This window comes from Pezoporus occidentalis, unplaced genomic scaffold, assembly GCF_034315485.1.
Source record: "Pezoporus occidentalis ecotype Australia unplaced genomic scaffold, CSIRO_AGI_Poc_V1 ctg24, whole genome shotgun sequence".
Lineage (NCBI taxonomy): Eukaryota > Metazoa > Chordata > Aves > Psittaciformes > Psittacidae > Pezoporus > Pezoporus occidentalis.
Genome location: NW_026914285.1, coordinates 7766155 through 7789671, shown reverse-complemented (window position 1 = coordinate 7789671; position 23517 = coordinate 7766155). Strand labels below are relative to the sequence as shown.

The following is a 23517-nucleotide window of genomic DNA, read 5'->3' as shown; positions in this document are numbered from 1 at the left end:
GGCTCCGCCAGGCCCGCGCTCTTTGCCCAGAGAGGGGTCAGCGCGCAGGGAGAGGAGCCGGAGCGTGGTGGGTGATGGAGGAGAAGGGGTTCCCTCCTCGCCTCCAGTGAGACGTGCCTGCGGGGACGGGTGGCTCCTTTATTTACCATAGGGGTAATGCAAGACGGTGTTTTTAACCCTCTTCAGCCCTCCCCAGCGGCCGTGTCCTGGCTTTCTGCCCTGCTCCCAGGAGGTCACACGGGGCAGCCGCTGGACGCTCTCATCCACCGCAGGGAGGGAAGCGCCGCGCAGCCTGCTGGGCCTCGTAGTCTCGTGTACAGCCGGGGCGGGAAGAAGGCTGTTTGCTCCCGCCTCTTGTAACGAGTGACAACCGTTCTAGCCAACCGTATGCCCTGTTTTATGCTGATTGGCGGCAGCAGCTTCCAGTCATGAGCTCACTGTGGGTGGCGGGGCGCGGTGCTTGTGCTCGCCGGAGGGCGCCGAGGTGGGAGCGCGGCGGAAGTAACGGTTTGTCATGGCAACCGCGGAGTGGCGGAGTTGCCGGGGGGTTGTTGGTGCGTTGTCGTGGCCCCGGGGACTCTTTCCGCTGTAGAACCCGAGGCGAGGGAGGGTGGGTGTCCCGCTTGGGGTTAGTGTCGTCTCGGTGGGCGCTCAGGGTCTGCTGCGGAGACAGAGCCGGGCGCTGCTGGGGCGTTGGCTCTTTCCCCGTCGCCGAGCTGCTCTGCGGTGTGGTAAAGCACCGGAATAACGGTGGCTGTGTGGCCGGTAGCACTAAGGGAAGCGGGCGCAGCTCGGCGATTGCACTCGGGGAATCTCTGGATGCTGGGCCCGCAGCGCTCCGGGAAACAGGCGAAATGATCCAGCGCTGCCGAGCCTGGGGCCCCTTGCGGGGCAGGCGGGGGCTGTGCCGAGTCCCGGCTGCGGCGCTGCTCTCCTGAAAGGCGAGGTGCCAGGGGCCGTCTCCTCAACACTGAGCGTCCCCCGAAGTGCTAGTGCTGCCAGAAGCAATGTAATGGCTGTGTGTTTTCCTGCTTCTCTGGTCTCTGCTTTTATTTTTCCTTTAACTTGGAGACATCTTCTTCTTACTTTGATTTTTGTTTTGTTTTTCTCTCCAGAAGGCTCTCGTTTGTTGAGGACAACACATGCCGACTTGGGAGAGGAGACCTAAACCCCAAGTTGTGATTTTTAGTGAAATTATACATAAAGGTCCTCATATTCCTGCTGATTATATTGCTCTTTTCACTGCCTTTGTCTGAGCTAGTCAAATTATATGCCTTCCAGCCTGTGTGGCAACCAACTGATCTGCTGCGTTGGACCACTAATTGTTAAATCCTGTGTATCATTCATTGCCTTTTGCTGTAGATCCTCAGACCCTAAGATTTGCTGTATTGTGGTCAACAATACTGATGTAACCTGTTGCATGTAACACCATATATTTTGCTTTGTCTGTTGATCCGGTTTAGATCTTACGTATTCGAAAGACTAATAGGTCCTGTGTTGCTTGCAAACAATCACTGTTCTGCTTATAAAGTAATATAAAGCTTTAGTAACCTGTTTGCCTTATAGATACCAAACGTGTTATAATTTGGTTGCTGTATCTTTTTTCAGGTCACTATGAAGGCCTTGTATGGTCAGCAGAATTCACCTGGAGAGGAAATTACATTTGTCTTCCAGGAAAGAGTGAGTTTCGATCATAATAGTGCTATTAATCATTCAGTAGAAGAGAGCGTGGCTGAATACCACAAGGGAATTGTAACAGCTAATTCTTCCGTAGAGTTAAAAAAGAGCTGGTGTAATCTTTGCACACAGGCAGGTAAATGAAAGTAGGGGAGGTGTATTTTGCCATCATCATGTAGCACTTGGCAAGACCAATGCTAGATTTCTTGCAGTATTGCTGTCCATATTTTAAGAACAAGTTTTGCAGGTGTAAAAAATGTACTCTGGCTCCATATGGTTTTCCATCTCCTGGTTGGATTTTCTGACCACTGAAAAAAATAGAATTATAGCTTCAGAAAATTATTGTGTTTAGAGTGTTTCTACTGTTGCTTTCTTCTTGCAAGTGCTTTGCCTTTAGCGAGGATTGAGATCACAGTGCAGCCTTATTCTCAGAGGCATCAATAAGTCACTTTTGTCTAACCTACCTATTTTCCCACAACTTAAAGAGACAACAAGAAGGTAACTATTTTTCTGTCAAATTTAGCTGAAACTATTGTGCTAAGGGTCTTTGTCAGTTTGATGTCGCTATTAACTGGGCAAGTTTGTATACATCAGCTGTGGCATAAGCCTAAAATAGGATGTCAGTGAGTGTATATTGATGCATTGTGGGTGTCTGAACAGGAGAAAAAACTCTTACATGGTTTTGAGGGTGTGAATTTGTATTCTTTAATATAGGTACAAAAGAAATTGCTATAGATACCTAGTTATACCTGTGTAATATAGATACCTAAATATACCTATGTATATTACCTGTGTGATATAGATACCTAAATATACCTATGAGCCATAGATGAAAATAAAACAATATAGCACTGGTGAGAATCTTGCTGGAGCAGTTTATAAAGTCCCAGTCGTGAAGCACATCTAATAAACTGCCTGAAGAGAAGGATGCAATTAGATGGGTAATTTTGATATAACCAAGGTGTATATTCATGGAGCAGTCTTCGATCTACTTTAATTATAGAATTGTCCTTTTGCTGAAAAAAATTGTTACTCTTTTAGCAGCACATTTTTAGTCTCTTCCTTGTAATGGTTTTATGAGTCATGCAGCTGTAAGGTAAGATGGATCAGCTTACTTACCCAGGTACCTCGTACAAGTTCGTATCATTGTGGCTCCATGGTTGCTAGCTCCAACACAAAGAAGGGTATAGGAATGTGTAGATGTTGGCAACAAGTGAGCCAGGCAGCTCTGGTGTACAGTCTTTGGTAAGCTAAAGCAGATCCTGAAACTTCATTCATGGGCATAGACTTTGGCTGCCTACTTTTCTATTTAGATCTCTTCAGAGAGGACCTGATTCTGAGATTGTCTGTGTAATGACCAGCACTATGGAATCCTCATTGTAAATAGAAATAAATACTGACAAAAGCGAGAAATAAGAAAGCTAGTTGGCTGAGGAGACTTTAGAAGAACAGACGGTGGATAACAAAAAGTCAGTATCTTGCATAAAGAACTTCCATAGGAAACCTTCCTTATATGGGGCTTGGTTAATTGCTAAATTAACCAAGCACCATAAATTAAATAATGACATAGTTATGAAGGCAGGAGCCAGTTAACAGCACAGACATTATATTATCTCTTTTTGTTCTTAAGACTTGTATTCTTTTATAAAAAAAAGCAATTTTATTATGAGCATTCTACCAAAAGCATAGGTCCAAAAGACAATATAACCTTATCTTTACATAAATTACACAAGTCCTTTAAATTCTAAGTTCTGGGAGGTTTTGGTCTGGGGCTTGGGGGGTGGGATTGTGGGTTTGGTTTTGTTTTTTTGGGGTTTTGTTTTTTGTTGTTGTTGGGTTGGGTTTTTTGAGGGGTTTGGTGGGAGTTTTTTTTGTGGTTTTTTGTTTGGTTGTTGTTTTGGTGGTTTTTTTTTTTACAAGATACCGTATTTGTATAGTTCAACATTTTTTCTGTTGGCTTTTCTGCTTTGTGGAATGAAGAGCGAGAACCCATTTTGGTTTGTTTGAGAAGCAGGAGGTCAGTCTGGCAAAATGCCTTGCAGTTTTAAAGGAGCAGCATGTGTTTAACTCAGCTGGGGTGAGAAAAAGTTCAGCTCAGTATTCCTTGGATAGAGGTTACTGTTCATGTTGCTAAGCCTAGGAGAAAAGCAACAGCTGTTTCTTTGGAAGAGTTAAAAAAAAAAAAAATCAAAGAAATCATAAACACTTAAGAATACATCTTAACTTCAGAAGCAGAAACAAAGCACTCTTGTGACTTTCTGGTGGTTTAACTGTTTAACTTCAACAGATGTCTACACTGCAGACTACAGTGTAACATGGAAATAACATGATTTTGCCTCCAGGACCTGAGGTAGCTCTTGAACAGCAGTATGGAGTCCTTAGTCCAGACCTCAACTTGGCTAATGAAATACTTTTAATTAGCAGTATTCAGCTACTTAAAATCATTTCAGATATTAATCCTCAAACCAAAAGTTGAAATACTTAGGGGAGGCTTCACTGACAGAACACTTTTCTGTGTGTTCCAAACCCATGGCAGGGGGTTGGAACTGGATGACCTTTAAGGTCCCAACCAACCCAAACCATTCCATGATTCTGTGTACTCAAAATGGTGTGTAAATCCATTGTGATATAAGTTCTCTTTTAATTGAGAAAAAAAAAAAAAAGATAAATTCTTGTTCTGACTACAAAACAATCTAAAACAAAGACTCTGTGGAAAAGTGCTTTCAAGAGCTTGAGAAAATCCTACTAGCACATTCATGTTGCATTGTATAATATAACGTCTGTAAATTTGTCCTAGGAAAACCTTCCTCCTACAAGAGACAATGATGTGAAAGTACAAGTTAGAGCCTGTGCACTGAGCTGGATAGATACAAAGGTATTTGCTTATTTGTATTTTTTAAAAGCTAGAGGTGTTTATAGTTTCCGCTGAAGATCTAAGCCAGGGCCCTGGCTGGTAATGGGCACAATTCCATTTATGCCATCTGAGGATATGGCTTTACTGCTGAGAAGGAAGGCACAGGATTGATGTGGTATTCTTGCATATCTCTCTTTTATATCTCTCTAAATAAAAAGCACCTGTAATTTAGTTCCTAATTTATGGAGAAAGATCAGTTGTCATTTATGAGTTCTCTTACAGTAAATCCCTTTTATCATCGTCTGCATACTGACTTTAAGTCACAGTTTGGCTTGCCTGTTAATAACTCTCTGGGTTTATTTTTTTTTATGCTTCTAAATTTAAATTCAGAAACTCAGTGCAAAGGATTTAATATTGAATGAGGAATGTGTGTACTTTCTTCCCCCAGGTAACATTTTGGTAATGGCCCAACTTCCTTACTGTGAATACCAGACACTGCAATATGGTAATAAACATGCAAATTTCAAGCCTTAGTAAGAATGTTGTAACCATTATTTTTATTTAGCTTTTATCAGAAATTAAACTGGAGAAGGAGCTTCTACCTGTTGGTCGAGAAATTTCTGGAGTTGTTTTGGAAGGTGAGTTTGTATAATTGCCTTGTGAGGGTACGGAGCAAGAATTAAGGTCTGGTAATCCAGAACAAATAAACATTGTTTGTATGATACTCCTGTAGCAGTAGGAACTTCATGCTTTCTTCATGAGGCTTCCCCCAAGTCAGTAATGATCCTTAAATGAAAGTAAGGGGAAAAAAAGGAACTGAATTGTAATTCCTGCGTATCAATTAAAAAATAAAAAAAAAAAAAAGGAAAAAAGTGCATGGGAGCTTTCTAAATAAAACGTACAGAGATTTTAAGATCTCCCCTGCACATGCTGTAATAATCTTTAATTTATTTATAAAAATCATTCCTTGGAATAGTGAAGACAAAGTAACATTCAGGAATTTCTGCAGTGTTTCACTGGCATAGCCACCTTTGATGTGTAGTTTAAAGCCTGGATCTTTCAAAAACATGTACGAGTGTGTGCTTGCATGTAACTGTTTGTGGATGGGGTGCCAGACTTTAATGAATTAAACATTTGGGTTTGGTATGTGTGTCTTTAATAGGAAAAAAATATCACTAGCAGGGTATACTTTTAGGTTTGTGAGCTAGTGATAAACAGTGCTTTCAAATGCATGTTCAGTTTCATCTATAAACATTTCTCTTCATGCCTTCCTTCCTCCTTTCATATATTCTTCATGAGTTGGAAGAAAGGTGACCTTTTTTCAGCCCGATGATGAAGTGGTAGGTAAGTTAATGCTTTTTTGCCTTATCAACTAGCTCAGTAATCTTTTTATAATGAATGGCTGAGGTTATAATCATTCTAAAGCTACAATTAGACACATAGTTTCAAAAATTCAACTAGTGTCACATGAATAAACTCTTCTAAATGAGAATTCTATTCTAAAAGTGTTCTCTTAAGGAAGCTTTTTAGTTATAAGACTGAAAGTTCAGGTCCCTGGCTAATGCAGTCTGTCATGGTCCTACTTCAGTCACCAGTAATACAAACAATAATGCAAAGTCCAGACTTGTATTGCCTGGCTTCTTAAGAATTATATAAAAATACAATTTTAACTTCAAATGATGAATCTTTTCTTCAAGTGTACTGAAGACTGTTCAGTTTCTTCTAAGTCATGTCAATTCCTGTTTGAATAAAGAAATGAGAGAGTGGTCTTAGCTTAAACATGCAAGTAGGTTCACCAGTTCTGCTGGATTTTCTGAGTTGCCAAAAGCAATGAACATACTCAGGACCACATTTAAAAAGAAGCACTGATTCAAGCTGCTCATTTTCCAGACCCTTCATTTTTACTGCTTGGTGGAGTTCTACAAAGCAGACTTGTTTCTCCTCTAACTTAACCACAGGGGACCAGTGCTTTTATGATCCTGCTATGACATTATTGTCAGAGAAGCCCATCAGAAAGGCAAGTGGTAGTTGCTGTACTTTTTTTTGTTTGTTGTTTGAACAAACTTCCAGGTAAAAAATCAGACCAAAAGTTTTTAGGGCTTTCCTTTTCCTGGTCAGAATTTTGCAGGCCCTTCACATCATTACCTTAAATCTAATGGAATAAGATGTGTGGTTGTTACTATTTATTCACTAAAAAAAGGTATAATCCTTACACTTGGGAATTAATATTCCATTTATGAGATACAGAAGAGGCTTTGCTTTATATAATGAAGTAGAACAGTTATGGCAAGGCATTTTCTAGTCTTGCATATGAATTAACTTTGAACTATGAATAGTATCATTATCGTGAACAGTATTGCTCATTTGGTTAAATATCTCACTGAGATATGCTGCATCTGTTGAATATTTTTAAATAGTATTTATGTTTCAATCACCTTCTGTTGCAGCTGAAGGAATACAGTTTCAGTAAGTAATGAGGGGAAAAAAAAGAAACCTGAAAATATAACTGTGGACCAGAGAGGTCATAAGTGACATCCAAAGTGGCTGTTGGGCTTTTTTGTGATTTAGAACTTTGTTCCATTCTTGTTAGTTCAAATATAGAATAAGCGGTTTGAATCAGCTGAGCTACTTTAGACTGAATCTCACCTTAAGAGAATAGCATATCTACTTGGGTCATGAAAAAAGCAGATTCATTTTGCCTGAGACTTCTGTTGTCTGTGTTTTTTATTCTTAAATACCGAATGCTTGTGAATGCAGGTACAGAAAAGTCAGAATTACACATAGGGAAATAAGAAGATGAAGAAAAAAGCATTATGTATTTTTAGCCCTAAAAAGAAAGAAAACCCACTTTTTTAAATACTGAAATCTCATGGCATTTACTTTCAAACAGCTATTCAACCTTATGAATCCAGTATAGACAAAAAATAGGAGTGAAACATTTCTATTATGGTAAATCTTTCCTTAATGAGCACACTTCCCGGGTACTATTGCTCTGAGTTTATTTGTAGTTTATGAGTGAGCAGATCTAAAAGAAAATGAGTTATTGCCAAATGGTCTGCTTAGCTGTGTGTTTAGTAATGTGAAACAGTCCCAAAATACCCAATTGTCAGGAAAGTATTTCTACTTGAATTTTGCAAAAAAAGCCTGTCCTTTTATCAAAGGGTATAGTCCTGGTATATACTCCTTACTGAGTTTAACAGTAATAATATGGTAATATGGTTCTTATTTATGAATCTCTTCTTTTTTTTTTGTGTAACAGTAGTTCTGTGCTCACTGGAGTTTCCTGGTGTATTAAATCTATTCCTAAAATCAAACCAGGATTGTTTCTCACTTTCAAAGGTTTTCTGATCCTTCTTTAATTTTCCAGAGATTTCTTTGCTTATGTAATGTATTCTCTTATACATAATCATTTGTTTGGTTAAGAAAAAATGCAGTAGTAAAACCTCGGACCAGCCAAAAATCTTTTGTTTTGAGATACATTCTTGACTTCCTTTCGAAGTTACAGTCAGTTTTCTTTGTTGTTCTGAGAATCTTTTAGCAATCAATTCTGCCATTTTCCTCATTAAAATAAGTGTAGGCAAAAATATTCTGAGGGTTAAATTGGCTACAAATACTTGGAGACATGAACCTAAATATAAACATACCTACTTAGATTTGCTGGTGGCTAGCCACTTGCTTATCAGTTCTTCCAGATGCCTCATTCTTGAATACATAAATAATCAATGCATGAAAGCCCTACACTCTGTGGAGTATTTCTGGCAGGTAAGGTGAAAAATCTAATTTTGCATTTGTGCAAATGCTTGATGCGTGTAACATGTAAGTTGGAGCTTCTGTAAGTACCGAGAGGACAGTTCGTAAGATGTCTTGTCTTTCCCTTATTACTGGGGTCATGTTTTTGTGAATGGTTTTAGAGACCCTGAAATCAATGTGAGTTTATAGCAACGTATAATGACTCCTTGGAGGCTGTCTTGAGTGTTAGGAGCTAATGTGACTTGTTCCTGAACTTTTGCGTCTGTCAAGAAAAGGAATCACTTCATGGATTATTCATTCTGATTTGCTTTTTCTATAGTAAGATGTTAGAATGTAAACTAGTTTAGGTGCCAAGGCTACTTTAGTATTCTATAAGGAAATTTTTCTTAACATTTGAAATATGATATTGTATTAACCATCAAAAACTGAATGATGCTTTAGGATAGAAAAGGTATTTCTTAAGACATTCTTTCACAGGTTTATATTTTGTATGCTAAATTGAAGGATTAGAGAATGACCTAAGTTATGAAAGTAAGACAGAATCAGTAGTGTTGTTGTAAGAACGTATGTTCTGTTCTGAGATTCTTGCCCTTCTTGCATTATTTCCTAATTGCACAATAGCTGATATAGATAGCTACTTTAGACTTGATACTACTTTTATTCTATAGATAAACCCTTGAGAGATCAGCAGATGTATACAAGCACTGTAGGGTAACCATTTTTAATGGGAATTGTGAAAGCCTGGAAACAGCCAGATTTGCTGAGGATTTTATGCCAAAGTCCTTACTTTGATCTAAATGGAGTGTAAGAAGAGGAAAGAAAAATACTGGTTTTACCGAGGATAGAGGGTACGTGTATTTCAGAAGACTGAATGAATGCCAGAACCTACTGTTAATGAATCTCCTCCTTTTCCAGTGCAGGAAAAAAGCATTTATGACCAGGATGGATTTCTTTATTTATTATTTTTTTCTTTCAGTTCCTCTTTTCTATTCCAGCTTTTTAAAACTTACACTCATGCATTCTTGCTTGTTCTTTCTCTGCTTCTTTCTGTCCCTTTTTTGCTGCCTTTGCTAACAACACATGTGCAGGCACCAGGATGGAAGTGTAGAGGTATCTGCAATGTGGCTTGGTTGGTGCCTGTCTGCAATACAGAGCTTGGTTTTATTCTTTGTCGGCCATGGCCCGGAGCAGAAATAGGAGCGCTCATCAGAGTGAGAGCAGTGGGAAGCGGGTTCAGACATGACTTGACAAAAATGAAGCATGCCAGAAGCAAAAAGCACTCAGTAGTGTCCCCATTCTTTCTCTTCCCAAATCCAAAATGCTGCTTGGAGCACCTTTGGAACCATCTTGTGCACTGCACCCATGGAGATGATAGCCTATTACCTAGCCAAGTTTTCTTAACCTGTCGTAAAACCTGACAGGAGGGCAACAGAACCACAGCCCAAGCAGGACTGGCAGTTTCATTCGGAGCCTGTTTTGGTTATAATGTATGCTTATTTGAAATTTAAGCTCTATGTTCTTTTTTTTGTTTGTTGTTTTTTTTTTCCCCAGGAATTTTGCCCTTAGATTCTGAAGAGTCTGGTCTTTGTGAAGTTATTCTAGTTCATGAGCATTATTTGGGTAAGTAGTTCATATATCTTGCCAATATTTATATTTACTGTATCTTTAGAGTTCAGTTTAGCTTTTCTAATAGGGAGTTAATTAACTTTGAGCTATGGGCAAAGTTGTTCTGTATAGCAACATTCAGACATTGTGTCTACTCCACCTGTTCATAGAAACTTTGTATACTATGTACTCTCAAGGGATTCTTCTTTGCTGTTGAGATTGAATGGGTTAATGTTTTGCCTTAAGCCAAACCACACAAGCTGTGGGTTTTTTTTGTTTTAACCCCCTTGTAACTTCCCTTTTTGTTGCTCCATTGTCTTTCTGCTTTTTCTTCACCTCATCTGTCACAAAATTAAGTAAGGAGACATTTGCTTTTTTCCTCACTTTGACCCAGTCAGGAATATCAGTTGTGACTGGACTAAAAGATGGGATAAGATTAGCAGACTAGAAGGTGGAGAAAGGAATTTTCAGGGACTGAGGGTCAGGGAAATCCTAGGATTGAAACACTTTTTTCAATTATTGTGAATTTCCAGTTTCCCATTTCTGGGCATAAAGTGCTTTAACGTGTAGGATACTAAATCTGGGAATCTCTGTGCTTTTCCCAGCGGTTTGTTGTGTTACTTTGAGCAAGCTAGTCTTTAGCTCAGATTAGTTTATATTGTTTCCGTGCCTGTCCATGAATTCAACCTGCGTAATTAAAGGTGACTCCTCTGAATTTGTTTATGCCAAATCAGAATCCCTACAGTAAAACTGCATAAAATATGGTAAAATATCCTCTCCATGTTTTTTTAACATATATATGAGAGGTAAAGAATTATTATTTATGTTGGCTTGTTTGAAGATGAAATCCTCCTGACTGGCTATTGGCAGCTTCTGCAAAATAACCATGGACTTACGAAGATGGAAAAAAACAAGGTTTACTCTTGATAACGCTTAAAAGTACAAATCAAGCAAAATGAAATCTAGAGGTCTGTGCTGCCTTATCTATAGGCACAGTAACTATAGGCAGAAAATATTTAAGATTTTGTATTACCTGCAGTAGTTTACTTCATGCTAAATAGGATGAACTGGCACAAAAAGTGATGATGCTGGTGATGAGCCCTAGAATTCTTTTCCAACACAGATAAATGATCCCGGGTGATCACATTGCTCATGTTGTTTTATAGCTTCCCTGATTCATGCTACCCTGTCAATTCCTATGCTTAAAGCGACAGACCAAACCTTTCCACTATTTTCTTTGTAGTATCCTTCAAGAGGACTGAGCTTACTTAGTTCAGTTCTGTGCCAGACTGTCAGCTGGGCTATGATGATTTCTAGCTTAGCATTAAAGTCTTTGCTAAATCATTTAAATTGCTTACATGGAAAACGGTGTTTGAACTTGTGATTTCTATTTAATAGAGTACTTCATTAACATTACCTTCCTTCTAAGCATATTGATAGAATAGGAAAATTCTGAAGCATCTTGTAGGTAGAGACAACAGAAAGCAGAGATGAAAAATAATGGTATATTGACCTTTATTTCTCTTAAAATATGTTCCAACCTGCATAAACTCTTTGTACCAATGGATTATGAAGTAGATTGTAACCTATAGAGAATGAGAATTAGGAACTCGTGGATTGGAACTTGCATTGTATGTTTTCACAAAAATAACTCTGACACAGAAAAAAGAGCTCCTCAGATCACTTCTAACAGGAGGTTATAGGAGGAAGTACACATCTTTGTTTAAGTACTGCGCTTGTATCTGAACTTGCTCGCGTGAGTGCTGCAAAAGCAAACTGATTATTCATGGAATAATAATTGCCTTTTTCCACTTTGACTCTGTTTAGCTGACCTAAGACTGCCATGAGCCACAATATCGGAATATTGCCTTTGTGAACTAATCATAATTACACCTGTAGATGATTTGACTTGTAGAATTTTCTTTCATGTTTTAGAAATTGATGAAGTCTGAAAAATAACTGAGTGAAACATGAGGGACTTGCTGCTTTTTTTTTCCCCCATCTGTTTTTTGTTTGTTTGTTTTTTCCCAAACTTAGTTCGTAAACCAGAAAAAGTTTGTTGGGTTGAAGCAGCCGGGACTGTCCGTGATGGTGTCCGAGCATACACAGCTTTACACTACCTTTCTCAAGTCTCTCCTGGAAAAACTGTACTTGTAATGGACGGAGCAAGTGTAGGTAACAACTGTGCAATAATAACAATTTCAGAACAGAAAGATTACCTCTGCTGTAAATAACTGCCTTATCACCAGAACAATTGGATTTCTTACAACATACTAAACTTATCAAGCCTTATATGTTACTCTTGGCAGCACCCTTAATGGATTAATAGGAAGGGCCCTCCCACAGAAGGTAATGAGCCAAGAATATAGTCCTTTACAAGTTGTGTGGGTAGTGAAGAGAGGTAGCTCTTTCCTGGTGTTTTATATTGACATAGTTTTACCTTAGGCCCTTAGGTATAACTGGAGGAAAGTGCCTTCATTTTTTATTCCTTTCCCACCGCTTTTTAACTTTTCTTAGATATAAATAATTTCCTTTGCATTACTGCAGTCTTTATTGCTAATGAAGATGGGGAGCTTGCCTCAGCCAAGATTCAGTAATATAAAAGTGTCTGGGGCTTTTTCCTTGGTAGCACTTCTTCCTTCAACAAGCAAGCAAGCCCAAAGCTACAAGTTACAATTGAAGCTATGATACCTGTGTTAGTTAAAGCAGAACCTGCGATACTATGTTGAAGAAGAGAAGTTGTTACTAAAAGTTTGTTCAGAGCTTTCTAGTCGATGAGAAGACTTTTTTTTTTTTGCTTCATTTAGAACAGAAGCAGATCTATGAATATTCAAAACCTTGGCTTAGATGTGTTTTATTAGAAGAGTAAGTTCATTTTGAGATACTCTTCTGAATGTTCTTTCAGTATAGTCTTTCTTAAATGGTATCAAGTTGTTGCTGTAAACAAATTCATCTGCTTTTTTTGCTCTGCAGCCATTCGGTACAATAGCTATTCAGTTAGCACAACACAGAGGAGCTAAAGTAATCTCTACTGCATACAGTCTTGAAGATAAGCAGCACCTGGAGAGGCTCAGACCTCCTGTGGGTAAGTTATATTCTTCAGTGCTAAAATTTATGCTGAAGAATGTCTCAAAACACTTTTTTTAGTCTAGAGACTTATTTCAAGTAGCTGCAAACTGAAACACAAAATTATAAATAGTCTAATGAAATAGTTTTAAAATTTATTCTGTACTCCATAGGTATTTAATTTCTGGTTTAGGTGAATTTAATGGCATTTTTATTCTTCACTTAAATTGTAATGACAGTATCTTCTTATTTTCTATAGTGCTTGAGTGCTGCCTTTTGGCCTAACTACTCCAGAAGTCTTTTTATAAACTGTTTGCTTGTGAACAAGAAGAAAGCATTACTAAAGCACCAGTATCACACTATGTAATCTAGGTACCTGAGCCAGAGTTCAGATGCAATCACATACCTGAGATACAGTATTCATCAGACTCAGATTACTTCTAATAGTATTTTATCAAGCTGTGTGGCAGCTCTGTTTCAAGTACTGTCATAACAGTAGCTGTTATGACAGGATAGTCAAAGTCTCTGCATTTTCCTATGTCTAAATGAACTTTGTTTTAGACATTAATACTTGCATTCATCTATGACTTTTTCCATTTCTTCTCTTTGATACTTAAGTTTGAAGGAGAAGGGTGGTGTCCCTGAAAGTAACAGTGCTATTTGGACTATACGAAGCTACTAACATCCTTCCTGAACAGACCTTTTCCTATTTCAATGCTGCAGAGTGGAGGAAAGTAGAGTATTTCTTTATTCAGACAGTTTAAAGGATGGCATTGCAAAGTCCAGTTTGATTGCAGTCCATGAACTTTCCTGTAGAAGTTTAAAACCACTGTATGTTATTGCCTCCTCAAAATGCAAAGACTGTCACAGTATAATCGCCAAGTTTATTTTTCAGTGTATGATTTTTGTTACCATTGAAAGAGGCATATGTAAAGAGTAGCTGCATCTCTTGTAAGAACATTTTCTGAGGGAAAGCATTCTGTAGTCAGTTATCACATCAACGTACATTACAGTTGCAGCAATAAAAATATATATGGGTTAAGGAGAGATCTGATTAAAAAGTTAATATCAAGATTAGCTGTCCCTCATTCTGACTCCTTTCTCCTTTGGTTGGTTTGTGGTTTTTTTTTTCACTTAATATTGTCAGCAATCTTTGCTTTCCAAGTGGAGAATTAGAGCTGTTTTCAAATCTCCTCTCTTCTTAGTGACTCACTAAAATGAGGCATTGCTGATATGCAGGTGCACATAGTATTGTCCTTGTGTTCTCCCTTGCTGGCTCAAGAATAGTAAGCTAACAGAGGGATGAAATAAGCCAGAGAGCTGCTCTTTAGACACAGAGAGAACAGAGTTCTTGTCAATTTCAATGCCTTGCTGGCTCCCAAGAACAGAACTGGCAGTGGAAGCACAGAGACAACACAGTGTGCAAATGCATTCTGGGTCTGCACGTTCACACACATCTGCAGTGTTGGGGAGTGATTCACTTCCAGCCTACCAAGTGTGTATTTAGCTCTTCCAGTAGTGGCTTTGGTGTGCTGATAATGCAGCAGGAAGTGGAGTGCTGTGCAGAGGTTATTACACAAGAGCAGGAAAGACATTTTTGCTGTCTGACCTTAGCAGTTTTCAACAGGGAACTGCAAAGTTTTGTGCTGGGGATGTCATAATTTCCTCTAAGACCCGGCAGACTTATTTCTCTACATTTTTCTATAGCCTCTGAAAAGCTAGATTTTCCTTTTCTTACCTCAGAATTCTTTTTTACTGTAATAGTAGACATTATAGACATCAGAACATAATGCATTTTTGTGAATGCTGATATTATGTAGAGGTTTGTTATGCCAACTGTTGCAGGGTGAAAGAGTAAATACAAAAGACCTAAAACTTTGCTTTTTAATAATTTAGGGTTGTAGCTTGCTAATGATATGAAAACTTTATTAGTTAAGAAAGGAGTTTGCAATTTTATTATCATAATCCTGTCAGCACATATGAATATGACTTTGGGTTGCTTGGCATACTTACTTTTTGCTGGCATTTTAAAGATCTGTGAATCTTAAGACAAAATAAATGCTCTAATGCCTGCCTGCATGTGAGGCTTTTTTAGTTTTGTGCTTGTTTAGTGTTGGGTTCTTTGTTTAGCTTTTAGAAAGAGTTTGTCAGTTGTCAATGAGCAGCAGTTTGAGTTATCAGTGTATAGCATAACCAGCTGCTTCATAAAATGGCTGAAATAACCATCTCTTGCAGTGAAAAGGCCATCACTTACATTGCTTATGTACGTGCTTGCACTATAACAGTAGAAGTTTCATTTAGCAGTTTTCCAAATGTTTGTGGAACGTAAACATTAGGGAAAAAAAGTTAATTTTATCTTTACTCCAAATAAAGAGATATAACCTGATTACAACATTAAAAGGAGAAACAGTTTGAGTGTGCAAGCAAAAAGCCACTCACTATTCTTGCACTTCAGGGTTTTTTGTTTTGGGTTTTGTGTTTTAATAAATATGATTCCAGTGCCTGAAGTAGAAGTTCCTGTTAGTGTTTAAGGATTTTATATTTAGGCCAACAGGGTGGGGTCCTTACATCTCTCCAGTAATCTCTGGAGTAAATATAATAACAGTATGAAGGAGGGGATTACAACCAGTTTTGAACTTTTAATGCCCACGTTTCAGACTAGAGACAGAACGTTACAAAATAATATGATGAGTTTCTGTTAGAAAACAAGAAAAAAATATATAGATAGATACACACACACACACACACACACACACACATCTATTTCTTCTGTTCCCTAGGTCACCTTTTTTTTTTTTTTTCATTTGTTTTTTTTTTTTGTTTGGTTGCTTGGTTTGGGTTTTCTTTTTCTTTCTTTAAAACCATTACTGAGCTTTCAGTGGATACATTTCTGGTAAGAACTCCTTAGTGATTCCATGGCTTGAGCCTGTTCAGCAAACAAAATAGCAAATCTTAAATCTTTTGTGTGACAGTTTTTAAACTCTGTAGCTGAAATTACTGTGTGAGAGTGCACACTGGTAGCACATTGGGGAAATACTGATATTGCTACTTCTCACCAACAGTGAAAGAGGAGAGAAACTGAAGCCTTTTTGCTGGTCAGAATAACGTTACTTTAAAAGTTGTGCAAGAAGAAACTGAACTGATTTTAAAATTCTTTGCAAGAAATTTTGCATAAGTGACAAAGGATTATAGAAAATTAGATTATAATTTATTGCTCAGCCTTTTCCATAGTGGAGAGAGATTATTACAGCCTTTTGCTAGGAAGGAAATTGAACAGGATTTTGATGAGTACAGTTTAAATTACTGTATTGACTCAAATAACAAAACTGAAAATCTTTGCTAAGCAGAAATCAGGAAATAGTCAAACTGATTAAACTGTTGCCTTTTAGTTTGATAGTCAGGCTTTGAGTCTGTAAATCAGAATTATTCTCAGAAAGTAAAATTAGTTGCAGAAACCTTTTACCATGTCAAATTGTCATGTTAAGAAAAGCTTTTTAACCTCTTGACTGAGAAACTAATAAGAAAATGATATTGTGGGGTTTTATTTTCATACAGGAAATGTGACTATCATTACTAAATGAATGTGACATCTTATGACCATGTCTGTTCTCCTTAGCCACATAGTTTGACTTCAGTGAAAAACCTGGATGATTGACCTAAAAATCTGAAAGCATCTTATGATTTGTTTGGAAGGGGGATTAAAAACAAACCCCAAAGCATTAACTGAGTATTTGTTAATATTCTTCTTAATGACTGGTTTCTCACCTTTCTTCTCTTGTTCCTTCCCACCCTTTTGATTAAATTCAAGAAGGTGTACGGCAGCCTTTAGTGGGTAAGTAAAGATTGCAAATTTGAGTTTAATTTATTGTGCCTTGGAAATGAGCTTCCAAATTTGACATTGTTTCAGTTATCATTTTGCTAAGATGTGTTTGGTCTGTTTAGTTTCTAAATGTTTGTTTTACCTTATAATTATAAACCAAAACTAAAGACCTAAGAACCTTATCTGCTTCTTCTCTGCTCTAGTTATTCCTGATTCCATGGTTTATCTTTACAACCATCTATAAATATGGTATCACAGATATATGAGAAGAAAATGTATTAGTGACTTTCAGTTCAGAAATATTTCAAGAAGAGATGTAAATACTTTTATCTAAATATTTATGACCCAGGGGGCTATTTAGAGGTTAAAAACACCTTGCACAAAGTAATACATTAATGAGCTTATCCATGCTGTGAGATAAATAATGAGGTTACTAAGCATTATTTTAAAGAAAAGATGGATATAATAAGAATAAAAGACTTGCTGGAATCGTAAGAAACATCAAGTCGTTGCCTCACAAGTGACTGAATTGCTTTTGCTTTTACATGTTTACTTCTGACTTGCACTGTGAGACAGGGCTCCATGCGAGAGAGGATAGGTTTTTGTTTTCCCTCTGTGATATGGGAGCAAGAGAAGAGCTCTGCGAGGGATGAGCAGGAAGTGGTGGGGTCTATGGAGATTAAGGGAAGAAAACAATGATTGGAAAGCTCTTCCAAAGCATTACTGCTATGGTTATTTGATAGAAAATGTGAAAGCTGGGAGATGTGAAATAAGGTCCCTCCTTATCTTTTGGCCACTCTTTTTCTTCAATAACATGGCTAGTCACTCCAGAACTTGCTATTTTTGAAGGTGCTTTTGGGAAAAAGTAGCAAATAATGAACTTACAGAAGTATTTCCAATTCTTGTCATGGCATACTTTATTTTTTTTGGCCTAAACAGATTTGTGAGTTTGATTTCTGCATTAAGCTAATAGCTATTTAGGTTTTTTTTGACTTGGCTGCAAACTTGCTTGTAATACTTTCAGTAACTAGAAACTTTGTTCTGCTCTGAATCTAAACTCTGCATTTTTATTGTAGTTAACCAAATGTGCTGCTCTTTCTAGCTCGTGTGATAGATGTGTCAAATGGCAAGATTGATGTGGCAGAGAGCTGCTTGGAAGAAACGGGTGGCCTGGGAGTGGATATTGTTCTGGATGCTGGAGGTATGCAATGGATGAAAAACTGGTCTTCAGAGCACTATTAGGTGGTGGTGGTGGTAGTAGTAGTAGAATTTCCAGGTAATATAGGTGGAGGCTGCATCACCTCAAACAATTACATTTACTTGTTCCCATGCAATTTCATGTACATATCTTTATTCAATAGGTTTGCTTAAGTACAATCTCCTTAAGATCTCCTCATACCACCCTCTAGAGGAAGTGTCTGATACTGTCAGTCATCTGCTAAATTTGTCTGAATTTTTCCTATATTTAAAACTGAGAAGGAAAAAAATGTGTTTAAAGAGTAGAGCTGTGACATCATTGTTTATGCTACCTTATTTTAATACAAATATTACGCCATAGTCACCAGTACTGTCAACCTGTATTCTAAAGCAGCCATCATATTTGAAATTTCTTGTTACTATTTTTAGCTGAAATAATTGAAGAACTTCTTAGAGTTCCACTGAAATGTGTTAAAATAAATATATATTGAATTTCCTAAATCGTCTACTTTCTCAGATATTCTCATGTGACTAGCAGCATAATCTATTTGTAGTGGTGTTCCAGACAGGTGTCTTTCATTGGGTGTATTTATGTGCATATATTCCATCTCTTTTGTATCTGAAGACACAGGATTGTAAAGAATCCCAAGATAATGTGTTTTTAAGTACAGGAAGAGATGGCTGTTTCATTCTGAACCGAATTTTCTTCTGAGCTGAAATAAATTTTGTTCTTTCCCTCCTCCCCAGTGAAATTATATAGTGCTGAAGATGAATCAACTTCAAAATCACAGTTGCTGCCTCATAAGCATGATATCATAACTCTTCTTGGTATAGGGGGACACTGGATTACAACAGAAAAAAATCTTCAGGTAAAGATACTGTATCAGAAAGTTAGTTTGTACCACAGTACATCCATGGATGTGTCTGTGAGCTTTGGTCATGGCCGAGTGGTTCCTCACTGGTAACACTATCACTTTTCACTGAAGAAAATTTTCACATCCAGAAAATGGGAAGTAGACAGCACTAATAACATTTTTTATTTTCCTTTAGGACAGTTTCGGGGTTGTCTTCTCTGAGATGATAGTAAGCGATGTTAATGGCTTAGCTGTACTGACAAATTTTAAAGGACCTATTTTGTTTGGCTGAGTGTATTAAACTGCTTGACAAGACAGAAAAGTATCATTTAAAGCTGTAAATATCACAAGTTTGCTAAGTTTTAAGTATGGGCAAAGGGTGGTTTGTGGGCTTTTTTTAACCATCTGCATAAAATAACTATTTATCCTCTATTTTTATATAGGAAAACATAACTAAATAACATTGTTCTTCAATTTGTTATAGCTGGATCCTCCAGACAGCCATTCCTTGTTTCTTAAAGGAGCCACTGTCTCCTTTCTGAATGATGAGATATGGAACTTGTCCAATGTACAGCAAGGGAAGTATCTCTATATCCTTTCGATGGTCCTTTTGAATACTGACTGCTGATACAAGTGGATGGAAATACAACTGAGAAACCAACTAACAGATTTTCTTCTACTCAGTCACATAAGGACAGACATAAAAGTTCAGCACAGTTAAGCTTAGAGTGTAACTGAAATGTAACATTCCCTCATGTTTAAGCTAGCCTCTGCATTCCTTCTGTGTCTCCACATGCTCTGTTAAAAGCAGTGCTGAAATAGAAAACATGCGTCCTGGAGAAAATGCAGTATTTTGATTTAAGATTGACCCCATTAGTTTAAGATTTGATTCTATAAGTTTTTATATTATGCATATGATATTTTTGATTTTAATTTTTTTGTTCTTTTGGGCAGTAAATGCATCATCCATAAATCTGAATGCAATTAGTTTAACTGTAAAAGTTAAAATATTTTGTTTTCATAACCTTTTCCTTATTTGTAATGTTATGTACATAAAATTTATTGAGCAAAGATGTGGGTGTGGGCAGAGGAATGAGTCCTTCATTTGCATTATGCATTACCCACATTTGGTCTTAGCAGCTGGACTCTGAGCTTTCTACTGGCACAATAGTTTTCAGTGGATCACTTCAAGTACTGGGAGGTTTTTTCTGTTTATGGCTTTAAGGACCCTCCCTGTTCTTTACTGCACTGCAGACTGAGATCTGCTGAATCACCTTTGCAGTTTAGCAGAGCGGCAGAGGCAGGTGAGGATTAAGTCATTATATTTGTGAAACAGCTAACTGTACTGCAAGGAGGTCCTCCCTTCTCCACTAAACTGCAAAGTTGCTTAGGCAAGGTCAGGCACACTAAGTAAATGTTTATAGGATGCAGGTTATCAAGAATCAATTTATCGTTTGGTATTTTTGTTGAACACTTACTGAGTAGTTATCCACATAAGAGGTAAGCTGACTAAACAGTAATATTTCTTCTGTCGTCTCCTGGGGTATCTTTAATAACAACAGCACATTTTATCACAACAGGCTTTAAAGTTGAAAGGAAAAATCTGGTTTAGGTTTGGGGTTTTTTTTGGATCTGTGTATCTTGTGAAATTCTTGAGCATATGGCATTAATAACATCTGAAGAAAACACAAGGTGATTGCTTTTTAAAATAACTTGAGCTTCAAATATTAACCAGATTGCTCTAAAAATGAACGAAGGGACATTAATTTTTGAGTTTCATATAAAGACTAAATACAGCCTCATCTGCTGCTTTGCCATGAATGGTAGTCATTAACTCGGAGATCCCTTACAGATGCACAGTGCTGCTTCATGAATTTACAGACTCACTGTGTTCCAAACTTTCTTTTGATTTTCACCTCAGATGTCTGTATGATGAGTAGGGATAGTTAATTGGTACCAAAGTCTGTCCTCTTCATTCTACACAAAACCCACAGCTGCCATTCTGATTGACGAACTTTGAACTAGTGTGGCCTGCATTTGTCAGTCTTAACACTTTTGCCTTATTTTTTGATATTTTACTTTCCATATTTCATTTCTGTATACTATTTCAGGAAAGGAGGCTTATGATATATAAGCAAGTGCATAAAGGTGATCTAAAGATTGGCATTAAGGTTAACTTTCATTTTTGCCTTGATCCTGCTGGTTTTGTATCAGTACAGGGCTCTTGCCAGCACACGATTATGGAAAGATTTATCTGTAGATACGTTGTTACCTTGACAGTCCTCTTAGCTACCCATCTTAGAAGATATAATGGAGAAATTATCAAGTAGCATTTTCAGGTGAGATGTGATTTGATTTTTTTTTTTATTATTTTCTTCTTTTAATGAAATTCAGCATTAGAGTAGATAACTCTTGCCAGCACTGTACTGCAGATTTATAGGGGGATACTCAGGAAAAGATGCCTCACATAGTTTATATGGAGCAGTTTATGGTCTATTTCTGTTTGTAATACAGCAAGCTAATGCACAAGGAGGTTGGGTAAATCCCATGATTAGGCTATATGTCAAAATTTAACAAAGGCAGCATATTCTTTTCTTGGTGGAGGAAGAGCATGTATCTAGCTGCTCAGCAACATGTCTGACTGAGAAATGGTTTTGGCTGTAGAAGATGATGGGTCTAATACTCTTCTAAGAAGAGTAACAGCTTCACTATGTATGAAGACTCCCATAATAAAGTAGGAATGGAAGATTCTTTACCTCTATACAGTCTGACTGTATTGCTGTTGAGCAAAAGCCTCACCACCACCACCTATTTTTTACCCCTTAAGAAGGATATCTTTTCATTAACTTCTCTTTTCTGTTTGCTTTTGGGCTCTTCCCTTCTTTACTGAACCCAAGCAAAGCTACAAAACTTTTATTTTGTTTAAGGAGTAAAGTTTACATAGTGAAAGTAAAGTCTACAGCAGTAGTCCTGCAATATTTCTGTTGATCTAAGCATGCTCACCAGGCACTTCTGACATGTTGTTCCACTTTAGGCCTCAGCTGGATGAACCGATCCCATTGTATGAAGCCAAAGTTTCTATGGAAATAGTTCAAAAGAATCAAGCAAGAAAAAGACAAGTCATCCAGTTCTGACACACACAATTTCCTGAATTCTGAGCCTGTGGAAGATAAAGAAACGTAATGTATTTGAGAAGTAAATTTGTGTACACTTTCAAATAATTCTGTATCTGGAATTTAGATCTTTTGTCCTGAGACTCCTGTGACTTTAGAGCTTGGGGGGGGGGGTGTCATTAACTTGAGTAGAATGTTCCCATCAGCAAATTCTGAAGAGGCTGTCTTGACATACAAATCTTGTCTGCCCTGCCCCAATTACAAATGTCAGTAATATCTACAGGCAAACTCAGTTGCTGTTGTTTTTCAAACATAAGAAATGAAAGGGAAAAAAAAAATCTGGTGAGATATATTTGTCCTCCCGTCTCCAGCCTCTACTAATAGTCATCTTTGTATTTACCTTTCTCTTTTGACTGCATTGAGACTGAGAACTTTCTGTGGTACACTTAGTCTTTAATCCACATTTAGAATTGTTATTTAATTGAAAGAGAGGCAAAACCATTAGAATTGGCAAAGGATGCTTGAGGGGGAAGGATATGGTACTGACAGTAAGAGTTCCCCCCACAGATGATTTTCTTCATTTTAGCAACCAGGGAGTAAGCCCCGTAAATCCAGAGTCCATAAGCTGAAATGATTGTGCCATTCAGATGTTTGAGGCACTTTATGTATCCAGTCAGAGTAATGTTATCTTTGATATCTTTCCATTAAGACCTTCCTACGCTGTACACTTTTACTTTCCCTCTTTTAACCTCTTTCCTATGCCTACCATTCCAATGCCTCAGATCTGTTTATCCAACATTCTCCATTACCATGAACCATCTGTAAATCAGCAAGGGAAGGAACTGTATCAGGGAAGGAACTGCTGGGTTTTTTTCTTCAAAGCATGTGGCTTTCTACTTGCTCTCATCTGAGAGCAAAACTATTTTTTCTGTTCAGCTGTGCTGTTCATTTTTGCTGTGTGCATAGCTCAAGCAATGGACACTAGCACATCTAAAGCATGTGAATCCCAGATGTTAGTTTGACATTCTGAAGCTTTGTACCCAACTGCTTGTTTTTTCCTGATGTTGTTCATTTTTGCTTATATAGTAAAACTAAAAAATAGTTTGCAAAATAATAATAAATAAAAGAAATAATAAAAAATAGTTTGCAAAATAAACCAGAGGAAGCAAAAATCAGAGTTAAAAATAAGGCTTGATAAAACTGCAGGGGAAGTATTTTTATAGTATGTATTTTGTTGGCTCTTTTGTCAGTAGGTATGTTGCTCCTAAATACATACATAAATGTCTTTTGAGCTCTACATGTGATGGACTAAGGCTAATTGTTTCTGAAGTGGTCTTAATATTTCAGCTGGATCAGGTTATGAAGCAAATGCCTTGTTGTACTTTGGGTGTTAAACTGCCTGTTGGTCCATTTAGCTTAGCTGGCTGAGGTGTGTCAACATTTTCTAATGGTCTTTAATAATGCTAGCTCTAGAGTTGTGTGTGCTTGAGCAAGAGTGTTCATGAGGCTTCCTAAGAAACTGCTTCCTCTTTCATACATCCCTTGACAGAAAAAGCAGAAAGTTGTTTTGAGGGTGAGAAC

At 37.5% G+C, this 23517-nt stretch overlaps 1 protein-coding gene across 8 annotated transcripts; it reads left to right on the top strand.

The window, feature by feature from the left end:
* The first annotated feature begins 451 nt into the window (after positions 1-451).
* CRYZL1 (crystallin zeta like 1) lies at positions 452-22294 on the top strand. 8 transcript variants are annotated; one of them, XM_062622263.1, is made up of 15 exons: positions 467-507; positions 1119-1206; positions 1609-1680; positions 4475-4552; positions 5097-5169; positions 5831-5875; positions 9833-9901; positions 11924-12057; positions 12860-12971; positions 16761-16784; positions 17875-17973; positions 18717-18838; positions 19308-19413; positions 21117-21162; positions 21858-22294. In XM_062622263.1, exons 3-15 carry the CDS (start codon positions 1615-1617, stop codon positions 21955-21957), a joined length of 1074 nt encoding a protein of 357 aa, XP_062478247.1. In that variant the 5' UTR covers positions 467-507; positions 1119-1206; positions 1609-1614; the 3' UTR covers positions 21958-22294. The 8 variants fall into 8 exon arrangements, with proteins under 8 accessions (XP_062478246.1, XP_062478250.1, XP_062478247.1 ...); XM_062622262.1 differs by lacking the exon at positions 1119-1206 and having other exon boundaries at positions 452-507; XM_062622266.1 differs by lacking the exon at positions 1119-1206 and having other exon boundaries at positions 461-484.
* The last annotated feature ends 1223 nt before the right edge of the window (positions 22295-23517 follow it).

Bases quoted from the DNA above. Each gene is read 5' to 3' on its own strand.
- CRYZL1 (XM_062622262.1), top strand. From the start codon at position 1,615: ATGAAGGCCTTGTATGGTCAGCAGAATTCACCTGGAGAGGAAATTACA. The intron at 9,902-11,923 runs GTAAGTAGTTCA...TCCCAAACTTAG, and splicing joins AGTTCATGAGCATTATTTGG to TTCGTAAACCAGAAAAAGTT. The intron at 18,839-19,307 runs GTAAAGATACTG...AATTTGTTATAG, and splicing joins CAACAGAAAAAAATCTTCAG to CTGGATCCTCCAGACAGCCA.